At 52.4% G+C, this 20,093-nt stretch overlaps 1 protein-coding gene across 7 annotated transcripts in view; it reads right to left on the reverse strand.

Moving 5' to 3' along the window:
- The window catches only part of PPFIA4 (PTPRF interacting protein alpha 4), a 52,482-nt gene that overhangs the window by 9,977 nt on the left and 22,412 nt on the right, over positions 1–20,093 (reverse strand). For 4 of the 7 annotated variants that reach the window (XR_001711841.4, XR_010151067.1, XM_054657814.2 and 1 more), the window contains 16 exons: positions 19,976–20,038; positions 19,194–19,285; positions 17,081–17,189; positions 15,000–15,208; positions 13,265–13,505; positions 12,779–12,814; positions 12,426–12,559; positions 11,984–12,150; positions 9,666–9,759; positions 9,083–9,164; positions 8,517–8,717; positions 7,737–7,799; positions 7,091–7,117; positions 4,777–4,952; positions 991–1,088; positions 155–330 (listed from right to left, as the gene is read on the reverse strand). Coding sequence is in view for 4 of the 7 variants with exons in the window: in XM_054657814.2 (XP_054513789.1) it covers positions 155–330; positions 991–1,088; positions 4,777–4,952; positions 7,091–7,117; positions 7,737–7,799; positions 8,517–8,717; positions 9,083–9,164; positions 9,666–9,759; positions 11,984–12,150; positions 12,426–12,559; positions 12,779–12,814; positions 13,265–13,505; positions 15,000–15,208; positions 17,081–17,189; positions 19,194–19,285; positions 19,976–20,038 (1,968 nt within the window). In the remaining 3 variants the exon portion in view is untranslated. The remainder of the gene's footprint in view (positions 1–154; positions 331–990; positions 1,089–4,776; positions 4,953–7,090; positions 7,118–7,736; positions 7,800–8,516; positions 8,718–9,082; positions 9,165–9,665; positions 9,760–11,983; positions 12,151–12,425; positions 12,560–12,778; positions 12,815–13,264; positions 13,506–14,999; positions 15,209–17,080; positions 17,190–19,193; positions 19,286–19,975; positions 20,039–20,093) is intronic. The other 3 variants (XR_010151066.1, XM_016936176.4, XM_063793186.1) reach the window with 1 other exon arrangement.

A 20,093-nucleotide genomic window follows, 5' to 3' on the forward strand; every position in this document is an offset into this window, starting at 1 on the left:
GGAGAATTGAGGACATTGCGATACCCTCTGGCATAGGCCCTAGAAAAGCTCCCCACCCCCCAAGATACCTAAGCCTTTGTGTATGAGGGAAAGAATGAGAGCAAGTGAGGGATACAGGGAGAGACTGAAGTTGACTGATTAAAAGGCTGCCCACCTGGGTGTTCTGTGTGGGGATCTGGAGGATCAGGGCCAGTGTGTTGTGGTCGAAGTTCTCGTCCAGGGCCAGCAAGGCTCCATGCACACCACTCTCATGCAGGTTTCCTGCGTAGTCCCGGAGCCCAATAGACTGGACCCAATGAACCACCTGGTCGTTGGTCCAGACTAACACATCTGGAGTGTGGGGGAAGAAAAGGGACGGAAGGAGATACTACGTTTCATCAAGGGCCCTCCAAGGACAGAAGCAGAGCTCCCTAAACCCAGAGCCGCAGTCCACCCTGCTCTCTGACCCCCACTCCATCCCTAACTTTCCATATCTTCTTTCTCTCCTCCCTGGCACCTGGGTGCCTGGGGAACCAACCCCCCACTCACTCCATCCCTGCCAGTTTACAGGACCCGGGGTCAGGCCAACAGGCTCCAAGCTTTCTCCCCAGAACCCTTGCACGGGTCATCCCCCTGACCCAAGCTGGAATGGCCTTCTTATTCTTTCCACCTTCAAGGTCTTCTCTAAGACTTGCATCTCCCATCCAACCCCATCCAGATCACCAAGTTCCACAAGCACACCAGTCTGTAACACCGTCCCAGAGGATTCATTGCATTTGTCCAGTTGGTGGCTGCTGTCTGGTATGTGGGGTTGAGGGAGGGGAATTATAGCCAACTTGGCATGGACTATGTCTCCTCCATCAGACTGGGAGCTCCCTAAGGTGAGGCTGCATCTTCCTTTTCAGACTGGAAGATTCCCTGAGACACAGAATGCCTCCCCTCCACTTGGCCCAAGGCAGGGACCAGCCAAGCAGGCTGCTCCCGCACCCTCTCCAAGCCTGATGAGCTTACCCTTGATCTCGTGCTGGCTCTCCTCTCGCCTCTTCTCCAGCTCCTTCCGGTCATAATTCAGCCTCTTCAGACACATGATGCCATACTGCAGACTGGTTCTGCAGGCACACAGCCCCCGAGCCAGAGCCTCAGTGGGGCCACATTCCCACACCACCTGTCTCACGTCCAGCATCAGCCACAGCACGTCCAGACCTACTGCCTCCAGCACAAAGAGCACCCCAGCCTCCTCATGCTCCTCCTTCCCCAGGGGCTTGCCTACGACCCATCCCGAGGTTACTCCCTTTCTCTGTCTAACCCATATCCTCCCTCTCAGTCAGGGAGTGGGCCTGGGGATGGATTGATGGGAAAAAAAGTTCTTTGAATGAAACCAACATGTCCCTCTCTCTCCAGGCACTGGAACGACAAAGACCCCTACCACCTGCAAGTGGAAGGAAAAGCAAAAACAAGATACCCCTTTGTATCCCTACTTCACTCGGAGTCCTTACAATGGCCTATAAGATACTCCATGATCTGCTCCACTACCCATTTAACACCCACTTCAGCCACTCTCCCTCTTGCTCTCTCTGCTGCAGCCACACTGACACCCCTGCTGCTCCTCAAACACAGCAGGCTCACTGGGCCTGCAGGCCTCAGGGCCTTTGCACTGGTGGCTGCCTCTGCCTGGAACACTCCTCCCCCAGTTGGCTGTGTAGCTTACTCCTTTTGCCTCCATTAAGTCTTTGCTTAAATGTCACCTTCTCAGTCCAACTCACTAGTCACGTTGTTCATCCAATTTAAAATTGCAATTATCACCATCACCACCCCTGGCCCATACTCCCAATCCCTCTCACCCTGGTCTAATTTTTTCCTAGCATGTTTTGTCTATTAACATACCATATATTTATTATTCCTTGACTGTCTCTTCCAGTTAGAATTCATAAGCTCCATGAGGGCAGGGATCTTTGTTTTGTTCACTGATCCTAAACCCCTAGCACAGAGCAGGGACTCTACAAATGCTTGATGAATTAAATGAAATAATTAATTTGCACAAATTACTAAAAGTACTTAAACAGAATCAGGTGCAGAGCAAGCATTCAGTAACTAAGCCAGGCATAGAACCAGATTCTGTGGGTCAGAAGGAACCCTGGAGGCCATCAGTCCACGCTCCCACCTAAGGCAGGAGTCACCCCTACAGCTTCCTTCAGAGTAGTCACTGAGCCTGTGCCTGAATGCCTCCAGGGGAGCGAACTCATTACTTCTCAAGGCAGCTCATTCCATCTTGGAAGAGCTGTAGTGTTCTTCCTTCCTTGAACGCTACTTTGTCATTCAGCTTCTCTGAGTTTTCCCATCTTTAGAGAATTAGAATGGAAGGTCCCTCCCAACTCTATCTGCTTTTGACTCTTATTGAGGGCACTGCTTTGTGAGATTAAATTGTGCAGACTGCTCCCTCCTTTTCTCCCCTCACTTCTCAGCAGGAGGCTCTTCTGCCTAGAACAGAGCTCAGAGATGCCACTTCCAGGAACCCTTTTCTGGCCCAAGCCACCCTTATGTTGCTCAAGCCGCTGGTTTAAGCCTTGGTCCACTGTGAAGGGGCATGCGCACACACAGCTCATGACTGGAAATGCCTTCTGTCTAATTTCAATCGCACTCACTATAATTTTCAGTCCAGTTCCTTTCAAAGCTGCTGCATACCATGGCAAAAATATAAAGCCCTTAAGCTCTGCCCCTTCCTAGCTGAGAGGCACCCAGCAAATGTGAGATGGGGTCACACCTCTCTTGCAGGTAACAATAAATACAAGGGCTTAGCCAGCCCTTGGGAACATTACAGGCACTCAGTAGTGGCAGCACTATTATGGTGACATTTATGACTATCATGCATGCTTGTCCTACCAAAACAGGAGCTCTTCTAGAAGACCTGCTCAATAGAGCACCATGTCCCAAGGAAAAGAGCTCTGAGTAGGGTGTCAAGAGACAAGGATTTGAGCCCCATTCTGTAATCACCTGGCTGGGTGACCTGATGGAAATCAACCTCTATTGAACTTGTTTTCCTTATCTGTAAAATAAGGTTTTAAAATATCCCTTTCTTGTCATAAAAATCATGATTTAAAAGAAATTTTAAAGACGTAAGAACATGCTTGTGAAATGTTATGTGGAATAAAAGCAGGTAGACACATAGTTTGGTGGTGAGATGTGAAAATGCTTTAGAAACTCTGAAGTACTCAAGATTCAGAGCTGAACCTAGAACCCCATGTTCAGGTCACAATTCTCTCCTGGGGATGGGGCAGAGGGGTTGTGGGGAGGATTTCCATAGTCCTAGCTGGGGCCAGGCTGACAGATCCTCTAGCATCCCAGGCACATCCCGGCTTGGTGGGGGAACAGCTCATCTCTCCCCAGCCCTATCAATCACTGAGTAGGGGACAGGTGCAGCTGGGCCTGGCAGCCTCCGGGCAGAGACAAACGATTCCTTTTCAGCCCTAGCTGATTTGGGTGGGGGCGGGTGCAGAGGGGAGGATGCGGTCTTCCCTCACAAGTCAGCCCTCATGCTGGGGTCAGATAGGCCAAGGGTTCCAAGCCAGGAGGCTCTGTGCAGTGCCAAGAGCACTGGATTTGAGTCAGCGTACCTGGGTTCCCCTGTACTCTGCTATCATCCCTGAGTGACCTTGGGCTACTGCTCCTCCCCATGCCTTAATGTTCTCATCCATAAAATGGGGACACTAACAAGATCCCTTCCAGATTTAACTTTCTATAAGATTTCTGAGTTGGAGAGACCACAGGACATCCACAGAGCCCTGAGAGAACCTCGAAGAGCCCTATTCCTGGTCTTATTATCCAGTCAAGACAAAAGACTTGGCTCAAAGAGCCACCCACACGACTTGAAGCTGGATGTTAAGAAGGACTTCCTAAAAACTGCCAACTCCTAGAACCATGGCCACCTACTGCATTCTCCAACACAAATGCCTGCTGGGAACAGGCAGGTAACACAAGTGAGAGAAGCAGGCTGGGGGGCTGGGAGGCCCTGGAGCAGGCCCACCCATCCTGAGTGGACCCCACTCTTCAGCTCCAGCTGGTTGCTTCCATGCTAGAACGTGTTGACAGAGCTTTCAAGTTTTCAAGAGAAGCCAGAAATCCAGAATTGTATATAAAATCTACTGTTTAAATACTGGCAGCTCAATTTGAGTGGTGAAGATTTATGTGGGCCAAACAAAAACAAGTCTGTGGGCCAAACTCTGCCCACAGGCTGCCAGTTTGGGACCTGTGCCGCAGATACTTTTGAACAGAAGATCTTTTCAGCAAAGAGGAGGAGAGGACTGGATGATATCCTATAAAAAGGGACATGAGCCCAAAGCGGAGAGGTTCCGATCTGGGATGTCGGCATGGCAATGGCCCAGGAAGACCTTCCCTCTCAACTTGGAATGAGACACCTAAATTGAACACCAGGTTCAGTTTGAGTCTTGTCAGGTAAACACAGCAAATTCAGCAAGCCCAAAGACAAGCAATAAAATTCAGACCTGGGGAAACATCTCAAAGGAGGTGAAGCTAAAGAAAAATGACTTTTCATGTCTTTAGGACTAGACACAATGACCTAGTCATTATAAGGACAGAAACCTGGTCAATCTGAGGATCGAATCCTCAAATTACAGGATGTGACAAGGATTTGACAAGGGAGACTTTCCCAAGGGGGAGACCTGTTGCCACTCAGAACAAGCCACGGAAAGAGATGGAGGCACCTCTGTTCCTGGAGGCAGACCCTCAGAGCTAGGGGAGGCCCCCACGAGGGAGGTGGCCCTGGGTCCCAGCCGCGCTCACCGATGGAAGCTGTCCACCATCTTCAGGTGGACCCGCAGGTCCTTCTTGGTGAGGTGGTCCAGCATGCGGGCGTCCACCAGGCACTCCATGAAGTAGCTGCGGTACTGCGGGAGCCCCAGGCTGGGTAGCCATTCATTCCCAATCCACTCATGGTTCATGTCCCCATAGGCCAGGGTCTAGGGAAATGAGATGCAGGAGGCTATCATCGGGGAGGAAGGTAGAGCCAGCAGGCTGAGGCTGGTATAGCTGGTTGGGAGACACATGAATCCATCCTCCACCCATGAGGGAGGAAGGGCAGTCCAATACAATTTCAGTTTATCTTCAAAAAGGGGGCTGGTAGTGGTGGGAGGTGAGGATTTTAAATGGAACTTTTTAAGATCTCGAAATGATACGGTTCCACTCACATATCAATTATCTACACTAATGAACAGAAGTAGCTATCCCGGCAGCAGCTAATATGAAATCCTTCCTGTTGACTCTGGATTGCATTTGCGGTATTGTGCAGCAGACGTGCCTTCCTGACTCTCAGTGAGCCTCAAGCCCGCTGAGCCCAGGGGAGAGGCTGTGTTACAGAGGACCTGCAGCGTGGCAAAGGAAGCCTGTCTCACTCCGGGACAAGGCTGGCTTCATGGAGGAAGCAAGGAAGTTAAATGTTGGCAGAAGATTGAAAAAAATAAAGGGTGGTGGCCTGTGCCTGAATAGCCAGCAGCACTCATTCTCTAAGGCCTGAGCCTCTGCTCCGAGAACACTCCAGGTCCTCTGTTGCTTTCCCACGCACACCCTGCCGTGTGGTCCTGCAGGGCCTGTGCCATGTGGACGTGGCCTCCTGACCTGGGCGGGGTGCTCCATGACCACCCATCTTGAGAAAGCTTTAGTTTTCATAGCGACCCTACCTCACTCTTTCCTTACCCTTACTTGATGTTTTCAGATGGAAAAAGTCTATTTTGTTCTCTTTTACAATGTAATAGCTGATACATATAAGACTATATGTAACATGCCCATTATGAAGCATATAAATGAAGTTAGCAACAGTGGACACCAACCAAGCTAAGCAGCAGAGCATTACCCACACTGTACTGTTTGCACACTGATGCTCGCTGTCAGCACACGTCTCCTATTGCCCCTCTAAAAGGGAACCACTATGCTGAGTTTTCTGACTATTCCTTTGGTTGTAAAAAACTGTTTTATACTTTTTACAATCATCCATGTATATTTCCCTAAACAACATATTATTAATTTTGTTTGGTTTTGAGTTTTGGTATCAAATTCCATGCACCTTTTAGGATCTGCATTCTTCATTTCACACCCTATGGCTCGGATCCCCCCCGACCCATCACCTCTGCCAAGGGTGTTTTACGGCATGAATGATTCAGCCAGTCTCCTGCTGGTGGGGTTTTCCCTGAGCAGATATACACAGTGCTGCTCCCTGCTTCATTCTTCTCCACAGCTCGCATCACTATCCAATATTGTCCCTTTATTTGTTTACTTATTGAGACTATCTTTTTTTTTTTTGAGACGGAGTCTTGCTCTGTCACCCAGGCTGGAGTGCAGTGGCGTGATCTCGGCTCACTGCAAGCTCCGCCTCCCAGGTTCACGCCATTCTCCTGCCTCAGCCTCGCTAGTAGCTGGGACTACAGGCGCCCGCCACCACGCCTGGCTAATTTTTTTTTTTGTATTTTTAGTAAAGACGGGTTTCACCATGTTAGCCAGGATGGTCTCGATCTCCTGACCTCGTGATCCGCCCGCCTCGGCCTCCCAAAGTGCTGGCATTACAGGTGTAAGCCACCGCGCCCAGCCGAGACTGTCTTTTTTATCCCTATTGACATGGTTTGTTTACTGATATTATTCCTTTATTTGTTTACTGCCTCCATGAGGGCTTGCTTTCTTTACTTCTATATCCAGAGAGCCAGGAAAGGCCTAATCCTTATATTTGCTCAATAAACGTTTGCTCATGAAATGGATGAAAGACCTTCGCTCAGTTCACCAGGGTGCCCCTGAGAGGGACAGGGAGAGGAAGAAGACTCATACTAATCTAGGTCTGATTATTCCCAGGAAAAGAGTGAGACTGAGGAGAAGGGCCAGGAATGCAGGGGCCACAGCCCTCCAGGGCTCCTCACCTGCCACCCTGAGAAACCAGAACAAGCAGTTAGAGGGAACTGGGTGGGGGCGGGGGGCGCTCTGATGGGAGCAGAGAACCTATGTCCAGGGCTTTTCATATGAAGGACTCAGAGATTCCTGCTGCGGAGAGAACCTACCAGAAGAACACTGTCCTGAAGTTTTGGGAGCTGGTTCTAGACAGGGTAGGGAGTCTTACCTGAGCCCAGCTGCCCTCCTCACTGTCCTAGCAGGAACGAGTGCAGCGTGTTAGGGGAAACAGGCAAAGTCAAGAAACCCATCAGCTCTACCCTAGGCCCCATCAAGGAGAGGAAAAAGACATCCCAGTATCTGGCTGGGTGACTGGGGAAAGCTCATCAGGATGGTTAAGAGAGAACACAAGGTTGGTGTGTGCACCCATGTTTGCGTTAAGGCGGGGCAAATGTGTGTGTGGCAAAAACACACACCTCCCAGGCTTGACTGGGAGCCAGGCAAGATGCCCAGCTCTCCCAACACTCCCCATTCCTCCACCAGGGAGGAAGCACAAGGGCAGAGACTCTGTGGCTCAGGTCCATAGCAGGGCAAAGCCCTCCCCAGCCCAACTCTCCTCCGCTGTAGCACACCAGTGGCCCAGGGCAAGCTTGTGACCTCCTGGGAAGGATCACACACATACAAACTGCTCCGCTCCCAGCCTCACCCCTCTCCCGACAACCCTCCACCCTGAGAGCAGATCACACTTCAGGGATACCAACCTCACATGAGATCGATGGCAGCCCACTCTGACTGCCCACAGCCTTCCCCTCATCCTCATGGGAGTATCAGTCCCAACCCCAGGCCCAGGGACAAAGGCCAAGGGCCAGACTCACTGTTTTAGTAGATGTTTCCAGAGTTTCCATCTCTTCATGGGTGACCCAGACATTCCCAGAAGACTGCAGGCAGAGAAGAAACCTAGCTGGTCCTGGGTGTGGGTCCCCAGGATCCCCATCAGGCTGGAAGCCCAAAAGACAAGGACAAAGCTCCCTCCCTGAGTCCTCCAATGGGCCCAGCCCACAGCTTGCGCACTGTCTAGCTCTGAGCGAGTGGATAGCGGAAGCCACATCTCTGTTATCATCATATCCACAATGCTTAGCACAGCACCTGGCACATAGAAAATGCTCGATAAATGTTTCCCGGATGAATAAGAATGCATGGTGCTGATCTGGAATGGGGGCTGGTCTCAATCATGGAGATGGCCAACAATGAAAGACTCCACCCCAGGGGCCCACAGAGCAGTCCGCATTCTTGTGTTAGAGGACCAAGACAATATTCACAAATGCCCTCTTCCCTTTGTTTCCCCCAACCTGACAACCATATAAAACCCCAGAAAGCCCATCCTGGAAACTGCCCAGAGACCTGGAAATTTTGGCAGAGTAGGGATGGGGAGATGGAGCCCCATGGGTGGTATGTGAAAGGCAGGGAACCAAGGCTGCTGGTATCCTCCTAGAATCAACATCATATCCTCCTGAAGACCAGGGAGAGCCCTTTGTGAGGATGGGAAGGAAGGGGCAGGGCTCAATGCTGCCATCTTCCCAAAGCCCAACAGGAGACCTTGCAAACTCTGTTCCAGGACCTCTGAAAATGTCCTGGGCAAAGGAGGGGCCACTCACAGTCCTGGAGGTGGGCGGGGCAGAGGGGCTGGTCAATGACACCATCTCCTGAATGGCCAGGCGGAGCTTGAGCCGGTGCAGGGCATTACTGATGCCGATCTCCCGCTGGATCTCTGTGTCCGACAGAGCGGACATGATGGCACCACTCTTGACGTTGGCCCGGCAGGCTGCCACGTACCAGGCAGGCATCCCCACCCAGAGCTGCAGACACCGGGCACAGGGAGGTAATTCAAGGCCTGGGCCCTACCACCAAGAGTTTGGCAACAGCAAGGGGCAAGGGCCAGGCCTCATCCACGGACTCGAATAGCAAATACAGATCATAGGAATGTGGAGGTCATCAAACCCCTCACTCTCCCATTTTACAGATTAAAAGTAGCATCAACTCTCTCCTGCGACTGGTAGGTGTGTGTGTTGGGGAGGGGGAGGGGGGCTAAATGCTAGGTATGGCACACGTGCACTTGGCACGGGAGAAACACACTGTAAAAGTTCTAGGACACCACCCCTCTGCCCACCCCAAGCATCCTTCCCTCCAGACCCCTGAGTGGACTCCCTTTGCTCAGGCTTACCTCCAACCAGGAGACCACAGTAGGACCATCCCACTGGGCAAAGGGCATTCCTTTCCTGCGGGCATCTTCAAGCAGCTGGTGTCTTATAGGAAGAGGAACAACAGACTCACTAGTTCTTCCTTCTCCCTTAACTGTTCTTGCTCCAGGGACCACTGGGCTGTGCAAGAGCTGGAGACCCACAACCCTTGCTCCCCACCCTGGACTTCCTCTGCTCTGCTCTTCCTTCTTCCTCTGAAGAAATACGACAACAAGAAATGGGGCAGGAACACCTCACCACCCCAAGAGGGCGAGGAGCTCTCTGTTTGCATGTGACCTGACATTGACTTAGAGATTTCAATCTGCCCTGCCAGAGACCCAGAGGACCCAGGTCACTCTCCCATAACCCCCTTGCCTCCTTCTCCCTAGGCTCATCCTAAGAACCTCCTCCCAGCCCTGCTGTGCCCACATGGACCAGACCAACTCAGTTCAGGAAGGGCCTTGCTGGGGTCTGGGTCCCTGAGCTCAGTTTCACAGCAGCCCAGGGGAAGGGAAGTGGGTAGGGGGCTGGGCCCCACCCCGGCAGACCCTGGCCTGTGGCTCTTACTTCTTCTTTAGCCGCCGGTCCTTCTCTGCCTGGGTCCCCAGCTTGGCAGGCACCATAGGCTCCTGCATACTGAATTCGGAGTCCGTTAGCAGAACTACAAGGAAAGAGATGTGTGTGTCAGCCAGCCCCTCTGCCTCTCCTCCCTTGCCTGGATCAGGGGTGGGGAACAGAAGCAGCAGGAGGCTCCTCGGCAGAGGACAACCCATGGCCTGACGGGACCATTATTCCTGGAGCTTCTGCTCAGTGTCCCTGCATCCAAGCAGTCTCAGAGAATGGCATCAAGCGGGTCATCCCCAGTTCAGAGAGTCTCCCCAGGAGCCTCAGCCTTGGGGGTGTTTTCCAGCCAGATGGACCCAAGTTATCGACCCTAGAATCCTAGACAGAACCTGTCCTTCCTCCAAGCCAAGGTGCAAAGGAAACCCAGAGCCCCAAACACAAGTGGGCTACAAGGCTCAGAGAGGATGACCCTGGCTTGGGTCAGGGGTGTGGAAATCCACACACTGAGAGCTGTGTCTCTGAGCCTCCTTCTCTGGGTGCATTCACTTGCACAAAATCGCAAAGGGGAACATGCAGAGTTCTGTCTTCTACTAAACATCTCCTTGAATTGATGCTAGAACCCTTCAGAATTCGTGGCCAGAGGCAGAATCTTAGAATTCTTTTAAGTCCCGGTCACCCCCACACAGTGCACAGTAGGCAACAAGTCTGGGTAACCCAGAAACCAATCTGAGGTGCTGTCTCAGGTTTAGGTGCCAACGTGGTGTGGAGAGCATCGGAAATCATAAGGCTTCACCCAAAATGCTTCTTCCCCTGATCAAACCGTTCAGCTTCCCCTGTCTGTGGCCAGCTCCACAACTCCCCTCGCCCCTGTGGACTGGGGAAGAAGGAGCTGGACCTCATTCTCTGGGCTGACACTCCCATATTCTGAGCAGAGGTGGCCATGTTCCTCCTCCCTGTTCCCAGACCACCCCTTTCCTTCACACACAGACCTCTCCCTGTCTCAGCGAATTCCTCTTTCTCCTTCCTCTTTCCCCAACCTCCTCCTCTCATGCTCTCCCTCCTCCTCCTCCTCAGCCAGCTAGCTGTCTTCTGATTCACATCTTCCTGAGCTGCAGAAGGTCTAATTATGCATTTGGGTCCAAAGGTTCCTTTATTCTTGTTGATGAGTTCCTCCCCTGCACGAAATTCATCAATGCTCCCACTGCCTCAGGGGAACTCTTAAACTAAAACAGACGCTGCAAGGCCCTTACAGCTGGCCCCAGCCTAGCTGTCCAGTCCCATCTCCCCACTCCGCCCACCCTCCTCCTTCTCAACTCTGAACATGCATAAGTACATACCAACCTCTCACACCCACAAACCTTTGCCGTTCCCAGACCAACCCCGTCCTCCACACACAGACCTCTCCCTGGCTCGGCTAATTCCTATGTGGCCTTCACACTTTAGCTCAGGTGTCACTACCAAAGGAGGCCGCCCCTGTTGTCCCCACCATTCCATAGCCGAGTTCTGAGTCCCACAAGCACCCTGGGCACATCTCTATCAATAGGTTATTCTGGAATTGTCTCTTCTTCCTTTTCATTAGACACTGAACTCCTTGAAGGAATGAACTGTTGGTCAGCACCTGTTACTAAGACATACAGTAGTTACTCAATAAATGTTTGTGGAACAAATGGCTGAATAGATGACAGAAAGAAAAGGTGGAGGAACAGGAAGGAAAAGAGAAAAGAAGAAATAGAAGAGAGGGGGCAGATGAAAGCTAACATTTAACATGTACTCACTACATGCCAAGCATGTACTAGACATTTATACTATCACAGAGGTGATAACGATGCCACGCTTGCCTAAGCTCTTCCTTGAATTTAATGTCTACAAAGCTATAATTAGGTGTTATCACATTTTGAGTCCCAGAGGCCAGATGTACCCAGAAATAAGTTCCAATCAAGAACTGACTCTTCTAAAGAAACAACCAAGAGATTTCTCCTGAAGGTCCCGAGCACAGTACATCAGAAAATCTCCAAATTCAAAGAAACCCCAGACACCCAATCTTTCACTCAATACAGGAGACCTTTCCACAGCATGCCAAATAAAGCCATCCAGCCACTTCCTGACGCTTGTAGAGGCAGAAGCTTACCCCCTCACAAGGCAGTCCACCCCGCCATGAATAGCTCTAACCAAACACTGCTTCTGCAGATCTGAGGTCACCTGCCTGGGGCTTCCCCCAAATGGTCCCTGGGACGCAGGCAGAGAAGGCCAGTCCAAGTACACCTTCCTGCTTCTGATGCCCCAATGCCCGCCCAGACCTCCATTAGGAAGGGGACAGAGACCATGGCCTGTGGCTCCATCCCGACTCAGCTGGATCAGCCTGCCCTTCTCCTTCTTCCCAAACAGGCGGCCAATGGATGACTTGATGCCCTTGCGCTTGGCGCCCTTGTGCAGGGAGTCCTGGCTGCTGTTGCTGCTGCTGGGGTTGCTGCCCTGATCCTCCAAGGCACTACAGGGTGACAGCCAGAAGGGGGCGGAATAAGAAGAAACATACTTAAGTGACAGCGGTAAAGATGGAAGTTAGACCTCAGGAAGAACTTCTATTAAGTCAGAACTGGGATGGGGGAAAGGGAGACACAGGAACTCCCTTCCCTGATGGTGTTTCAAAGAGAAGTAAGACATTCAGAAACTGGGACAGGGGAGATGCGGTCCCTGCAGAGGCAGAGGAAGGGAGGAGAGGACCCTGTGGATGGAGAGACTGGAGGTGGGGCCTGCTCTACTTACCTCTTGCCTTCTTCCTGGCTCAGGGCTGGGTGGCCAAGCTTCTCTAGCCGCAGCGTCCTGGGTGAGGAAGGAGGAGAAGTCTCACATTTTATGGTGGCTTTATCCTCTCGGTTCTCTTCCCGAGACACTGGCGACTGAACAGACAGTGGAGCCGTCAGGGGATAGAGGGAGAGATCTCGGGCCTGCCTACCCAGCCCAGAAGAGGTGGCGGAGCATGGAGAAATGCAGTGGGGAGGCCCTGGGTGCCTCTCTGAGTTCAGACTCAGACTCAAGGGCCCTGGGGGAGGAAGCTGAAAGGAAAGGGCATGGGAGCAGTGAACCCGTTAGAACCTGGGCCATCAGGCAGCACTCACCAGCAGCTTCCTCCTATGCTTTCTTAAGTCACTGGGCTGCAAGAGAGAGGGATGGGTAAGCTCGGACTCACCCTCTGGGTGCCCTAGAGCCAACCCCAGGGGAGCCCAGTGGTCTTAGGATGAGAAGATAGGATTCAGTGCCTCACACAGGCCCGGAGAGAATATCACACCAGAAAAAAAAAAAAAAGAAGCTGGCCTAGAAAAACAAGCCAGGGCTTATTTCTCTGGAAGAAAGGAAGAGGTGAGGGCAGTGGGTGAGTTTCTTAAGCAGTCTGGGCTCATCCAAGGGAGAGGGCAAAGAAGATATGACCTAGGCCCTTCCCAAACCCAGAAGGACGGGCTGGTGGCCTGACATGTCGGGGTCTGCACACACCATGGGAAGAAGATGGCAGGCCCAGCTGAGAGCACGTGAGTCCTACCATCCCTTAAAACCTCCCCCGGTGCAGGGTCCAGTGATGCCAGGCCTGCTCCTCAGCTGCCTCTCACCAGGGTCATGACCCCCATTCGGTCCAGGTCCTGGGCAGCACTGCGGGAGGTGAGCTTAGGTGTGGAGCGGCCGCTGAGTGGTGGGGACGCGCTGGCCAGGGACAGGGCCGTCAGAGAGGTGGGGATGGAACCACGTTTGCGCAGCTGCTTCAGGTTTAGGGCTTCCATGCTGCCGCTGGTTACACGTGTCTCAATCTCCTCCGCGCGGAGCTCCGTGGACTCCTTCTCTTCCTGAATCATCCTGGAAGGGAGGCAAAACCAGACCTCACCACTAGCCCCAGCCAGGACCAGCAGGAGGTAGTGCGGGTCGATGCCTGCACTCGCCACCAAGGACCACATGCGGTGTACACCCGCCAGGCTTTGTCTGTCCCACTGGAGCTTAGAAACACATCTCTTTCTTGTTAGCTTGCCTACTCCCTCCGTTTAACAAAAGCAGCTGCTGGGGAAGGAGGCACTTTCGTCAGTGGAACATAAACCATCCTGAAAATCAGAATTCTTGACATACCCCTAACTACAGGGTGGCCTTGAGTCAGGTATTTTGCTGTCTGTGCCTCAGTTTCCCAACATATGCAATGTCTGAAGTGGTATAAGTCAGCAGTTTCCAAGTGTAGGACTTTTAAATGATGCTGACCCCTGGTGGGGTTTTCCCTGTTCCACAGAAAAATGAGAGAAATAATAAAAATGGTACACGTGTGTGCCTGGGAGGCACTCAGCAAGGAGTGCATGCACGCGTGCACACACACACTCTCTCACACACACACACACACTCTCTCTCACACACACATGCTCCAGTAAAGATGCCCACTCCCTTTCACAAAGAAGGACTCGCCTTTATTCTGAGTATGTCTTTCTTACTTCAGGAATGTTAAAATGTCCTTTCTTTTGCAAAATGATTGTGATAATAGATAGTCATTATCATTAATGTTTTACTTTGCAAAATAAAAAGCTGGTGGTCCTATGTTTGTACCTTTCTCTCTCTCTCTCTCTCTGTGTGTATGTGTATCTGTGTGTGTGTGTGTGTGTCTTCTTTGTAACTCGTCTGTGCAATACATTGAACCATTGAACTGGATGTCCTGTACAGCTTATAAAGCTCTGATACACTCCAGCTCAGATATTGCCCTGCTGTTTGTCATTAACATTAATAAACTCATTAAAAAGGCAGGATAAAGTGAAGGTTTTCACAACGTTCCCTGTCACTGTTTCTGTTTGATGCCTGATTAGGGACAGGAGGCATGGTGCAGTGGACCAAGTTCAGACTTGAGTTTGAATCCTGGCTCTGTCACTTCTGTGTGGCTTTGGGCAAGTCACTTAACCTCTCTGAGTTTCTGTTCCCTTGTCTGTAAAACAGGGATCATGCTGCCTACCTCAGGCACTGTGGTAAGATGGACAGTGACATTTTCAAAGCTCTCACCCTGAGCTAGCCTCAGTAAGCAGGAGCTACACTCTTATTGGTTAAGATCAGCTGCAGGGCTGCAGGAACACAGCATGCATCCTCCTGAGCCCAGCCACATCGCAAGCCCTGAGAGGGGAGGTGAAGCCTGAGAAGTCCACTAAGGCCCTGCTCCTCTCACTCCGGCACTGGGCCAGCGGGCCTGATGACCCACAGAGGGTCCCTGAACTGTGGTACTCTAAGTTGCAGCTGTAAGAGTTGGGCAAACCCATATAGGGTTTTTCCAACACAAAGGGCCCCCCTGCCCTTCAAGGCACTTCCCAAGCCCTCCAGCCCTGCCCTAACCTGATTTCCTCATTGATGGCATCCAGCTGCTCCTGCAGCATCATGGCCAGGGTCTGGGCATCTGAGTGGCCGCTGGGGGAGACAACATCCGCAGAGCCCACCAGACCCCCTGGCTCATCCTCATCCACGTCGGAGATGTCAGGGTCACTGTCAAAGGCAGAGGCAGCTGCCGGGGCCAGCATCCCAGGCAGTGGAGAAGTCTCCCAGTCCTTAGCAAAGGAGGAGGGTAAAGGAGTCGTAATAAGACACCCAGATAACTGCAGAGCAGGACCCTCCCTACCTCTACCCACCAGCACTGGCATCTCCTGGGAGCTTGCTGGAAATGCAGAATCTCAGGCCGCACCACCAGACCTACTGATTCAACATCTGCATTTTAACAAGACCCCTGGGTGGTTTTTTGGTTTTTGGTTTGTTTGTTTTTTGAGATGGAGTCTCACTCTGTCACCCAGGCTGGAGGGCAGTGGCGTGATCTCGGCTCACTGCAACCTCCGCCTCCCAGGTTCAAGCAATTCTCCTGCCTCAGACTCCCGAGTAGCTAGGATTACAAGCGCATGCCACCACGCCCGGCTGATTTTTTGTATTTTAGTAGAGACGGGGTTTCACCATGTTGCCCAGGCTGGTAGTGAACTTCTGAGCTCAAGCAATCCGCCCACCTCGGCCTCCCAAAGTGCTGGGATTACAAGCGTGAGCCACCGTGCCCGGCTGACCCCTGGGTGATTTGTTTGCACATTACAGTCTAAGAAATACTGCTCTAACTGTTGAGAAGAGAATCCAGAGAGAGACTGCTTTGGTTTGAATCTCATCTCCACCAAATACTAGTTGTGCAACCATAGGAAAATTTTTTAACCTCTCTGTGCCTCAGTTTCTTCATCTGTAAAATAGGGATGGTAAAGTACTTACCTCATAGATAGCTGTGAGGATCAAATGAGGAAAATACATGTAAAGCCCTTAGCACTGTGCCTGGCACAAAGCAAGCACTACATAAATGCTATCAGTTTCCATCCATACAAACTCAAAGGCTGACTACACCCAGAGAACAGAAAGGCCAAGCAGGCCTGACTAGACAGTCTGCAGAGTTTCAGATCATCACAGGACAGTCTGGTCAACCCTGAGAGGCGGCAGCTTCTCTGAAATCATCCTACAAACCTATCCAGCGGACAAAGGCCCAGAAGAGGGGAGAGTGGAGAACAGAAGAGTAGAGAAGGAAGGAAGGGAGCCAGGGACAGAAAGGTACTCTAACACCCATCCTCTATGACGCAAGCCCCCTAGCTCCCCCTCAGGCTCCTGCAGCCTCTCAGCTCCTGGATAGCTGCTATATTCTTATAAACAGAAAGCAAAGAAGTCAGGGGAGAAAGAAAAAGAGGCACCTTCAGACTGTGACTCCCCCATCAGACTGAGGGTTTCTTAAGGGCAGAATGAATCTTCCCCTGAGACTAGGAGTTCCCTCTTTCTCCATCTATATCTTCTAATACCCCAGTGCTCTAAATGATATTTAGAGGGCCTGGACTCAGGACAGAGCATGACGAATAATCGCACTTTCCCAAAAGATCAAACTCGGCATTTTTCTGCCCCATATCTTTCCTCATTCTCCCCTAATCTCCCTAGGCAGACTCAGACAGCATGAACTCACAGCTGCTTCTCGGAAAACTCCAGGTGCCATCCCAAGGGCCAGTTAACCTGTCATCCCTCCCTCGTCTCCGCCATGAACCACAGCTTTTGTTCCAGAAAGTCTGCCAATTCCATCTTACCCGTGAAGCTCCCCCGCCCCCCACGCCCGACCACCAGATACACACGCCTGCACGCCCAGGCACACGCACACACACTTCAGTGGGGCCTCAGGGACTGTTGGCTGCCTGCCAGCCCCCACCTCTTGCCCACCAGGAGGCCAAGGCAAGCGGGTGGGGGGGGGGGCACAGCTGTTGCAGCTGACGATGGCCTCAACCCCAGGGCTGCAGCTGTCATTGACACAGGGGAGGGAAGGGGAAGGATTTGCCCCACACACCAGCCGTCTGCGTAACTGGAGCCAGGCACGCGGCCGAATTGACCCCAAACTCCCTGAGGAGATCCCTCCACCCCCTCACCTTGGCAGACTCTTCCCTCAATGCCGAGTAGCGGCGATGCACGCCTGGGGGTGCGTGTGTGGTTGTGCCCAGGGAGAACCGCACGTCTGCTGCACTGCCCATGTGCGACCTTGAGCGGTGATGGGGGAGAGAAAAGACAGGCCCTGAGGACTGAGACCCCCAGCTCACACCCAGTGGGCCCAAAGAGTCAAGGGATCTTCAGCTCAGAGAAGAGACATCTTAGCAGGACACAGAGCTGTCACAAATGTCTGAAGGGCTGCCGTGTAAGCAAGAGAGCAGACGTATGCCCTGGTGCTCCAGGGGTCAGAATGAGCCAGGGGAGAAAGTTCCAGAGAGCGGTTTTCCGTCTGGCATAAGAAGGATCTTCTAATGGCAAGAGTTGGCTTACGATGCAACTGGTGGCTTTTAAAAAGTTGAGCTCCCCATCAAAGAGGTATTCGAGCAGAGGCTCTCCGGCCATCTGACACACGTGGCGCAGGAGGGCTCCAGGCACTGGGAGACGTTGGAAGGGATGATGTCTAGAGGCCCTTTTCACTCTGAGGGTCTTTGTTTTTTGGTCTTCTACCCAGCACTTTTCCTCGGGTCTCCCCATAATCTGGACTGAGTCCCTGGTTAAAATTCAAGCCAGGCATACCCCTATGCCTAGGAAGCTTTAGGAGGCCCTAACACTGTCAGAAACACAAGCCAGAGAAAATACTTTGACTGCCCCAAGAGTCTATTCCAACCCTGAGATTTTAGGACCCAAGCAACAATCCCCTGGAATATCTGGAAGCCTCCCCTAGTGATACTTCCTCCCTGTGCCTTCCTACTTGGAACCCTTGAGGGAGTCCAGAGTGAAGGGACACAGTGAGCCTACAACAGACCATACGAGGTCACTGGAGGGAGAGGGAAGTTCCTGCATGTTCCCCTTTTCTCCCTGCAACTCAGCCCCAATTCCACGATGAATCCAATGATTCTATAGTCAAACCCAAGCATTCCCAACCATTAAGAAAAAAAAAAAAGCCAAGCAGTGGCAAATGGCTTGGTGTACTGTGGGCCGTATTTTACTAATTGAGGGGTTGTCTCTTCTGGTCAGGATGGGAGAAGTAGGAGAAATGCCAACTACTGTTGCCTGTCTCCATCCTCTGCTTCCCTTCATACCCATATACAATAATTCCTGGCGAGCGTGGAGATGGCACTTAAGTCTCTACCACCCCAGACACCCGTGGGCTTCTCTTCTTCAAGCTCAACATCCCCTTCCCTATTTCAACCACTGCCCCTCCACACATATCCATATGGATATTTCCATTAACCTTTCTTCATGGTAGTTCATCCCCATTTCCCTGATAGAGCAAGCACATGACCAAAGGGAACGGCAAGGGTTCTGATCTAAGAGACTTTGGTTTGGAGAGAAAACAGCCAAGAGCCATGAATCTTGAGTGGCACCATCCACTTCAGTCTCCCCTGTCTTCACCCCACCTCTCTGGCCTGGGTACTGAGGACAGGCTCGAGGTCTGAATTCAATACCCATCGCTCCACAAAATGTGGGGGAAATCCCGAGGTTCCCTAAACATGGGCCTAATTCAAGCATTAGGAGATAAGCTCCATCTCTCACAATGGTTTCAAGAAAAGGGATGCCAAGTCCATAGGATTGCCATGGCGTCTCAACTTCCAGTAAGGAAGTTTCTGATGCTTCATTCCAATCTCTCCTGCTGCCTTTCTGCCCGCTGCCTGAACTCAGGTGGTCCTTGACTCTCAAGAGAACTGGAGTGAATGGCTCTCCCTGCCAGTGGGCCTTGTGGGACATGGCTAAGCAAGGGATGTGCAGGCCTCTCTCAGGGGTGTGCCCTCTGTCAAGGAAGCAGAAATCATGGCCTATGTCCTACCACAGCGGGGACAGAGCACTGGCTGTCTGATGACTCGCCTCTCAGCAGCCCTCGGAGGACAGGTGTTCCCTCCCAAACTGCCCAAGTAAGCTGGGTGACTCTGACCAAGTTATCTGAGCCTCAGTGTCCCACCCTGAACAGGAGGAGGACCCTGAGGTCCTGGGCAGTCTTTTGTTGGAAGGAAGTCTCCTTCCTCACGGTCCATCAGGACCCCGTCCTGGCATGCCCAGCCTCTGGCGCTGCAGTACCTGGAGTGGACGCCATCCACAAACGGCCCCCCTCGGCCCTTCAGCTGGTCCACCTCTTGGCGCAGCTTCTCAATCTCTTCAGACAGGCGGCCCTGTGCCAGCAGACCCGGGGTGGGGGCGGGAGTGGGGGCCAGGGAGGGGCAGAGAGGGAGGGTGGGAGTCAGAGAGGGACAAAGAGGACAGCAGAGTTGGGGAGAAGCTGAAGAATGTACTGCAAAGTCCAAAGCCAGGGGCCCCAGGCCAGGCCCACAGATGACACCAAAAGAGAAGAGGTCCAACCAGAGAGTGAGTGGAAGGATGGGCAGGGGCAGGGCCAGGAGGGGGTCTGTCTGGGGAGGGCTCTGCTAGCCTAGGCCTGCCGACCCCTCACTACTGCACAGATGCACAGCAGATGAGGCTGGGCAGCAGAGGGCCCCAGCACCCTCTCAGACCTCACAGACATTGCCGAGGCCAGGACGGAGGCAAATCCTCCCAGAATCACCAGGCTCTGGCCGCACCAGGGTTTGAAGCTCCCTCCAAATCCTGGGGTGGAGCCCCTCACTGGGCCCTGCCTCTGTCCACCTCTGCCCTACGCTTCTGGCCTCAGTTTCTTCTTTCCCTGTGGGCAGTAATGCACCTACCATGATGGGCTCTAGTGAGAAATCACGGAATAATGTATGTAGTGCACTAACATATGCACTAACACTGCCAGGTATCAGAGCAGTAGCGTTCAAAGCAGGGTGTCCTTTCCTCCCTGCAACCCGGCCCTCCCAGGCTGGGCAGGGCTGGCCGCAGCCGGGTACCTTGTGGTGGTGCTGCTCCTCAATCTGCCGCTGGGAGCTCTCCAACTCCTGGATCAACGTGTTCTGGAGGAGAGCAGCTGTGAGCCAGGCCCCTGCCTTCCTCTCCCATTCCAGACCT

This window comes from Pan troglodytes, chromosome 1 (assembly GCF_028858775.2).
Source record: "Pan troglodytes isolate AG18354 chromosome 1, NHGRI_mPanTro3-v2.0_pri, whole genome shotgun sequence".
Lineage (NCBI taxonomy): Eukaryota > Metazoa > Chordata > Mammalia > Primates > Hominidae > Pan > Pan troglodytes.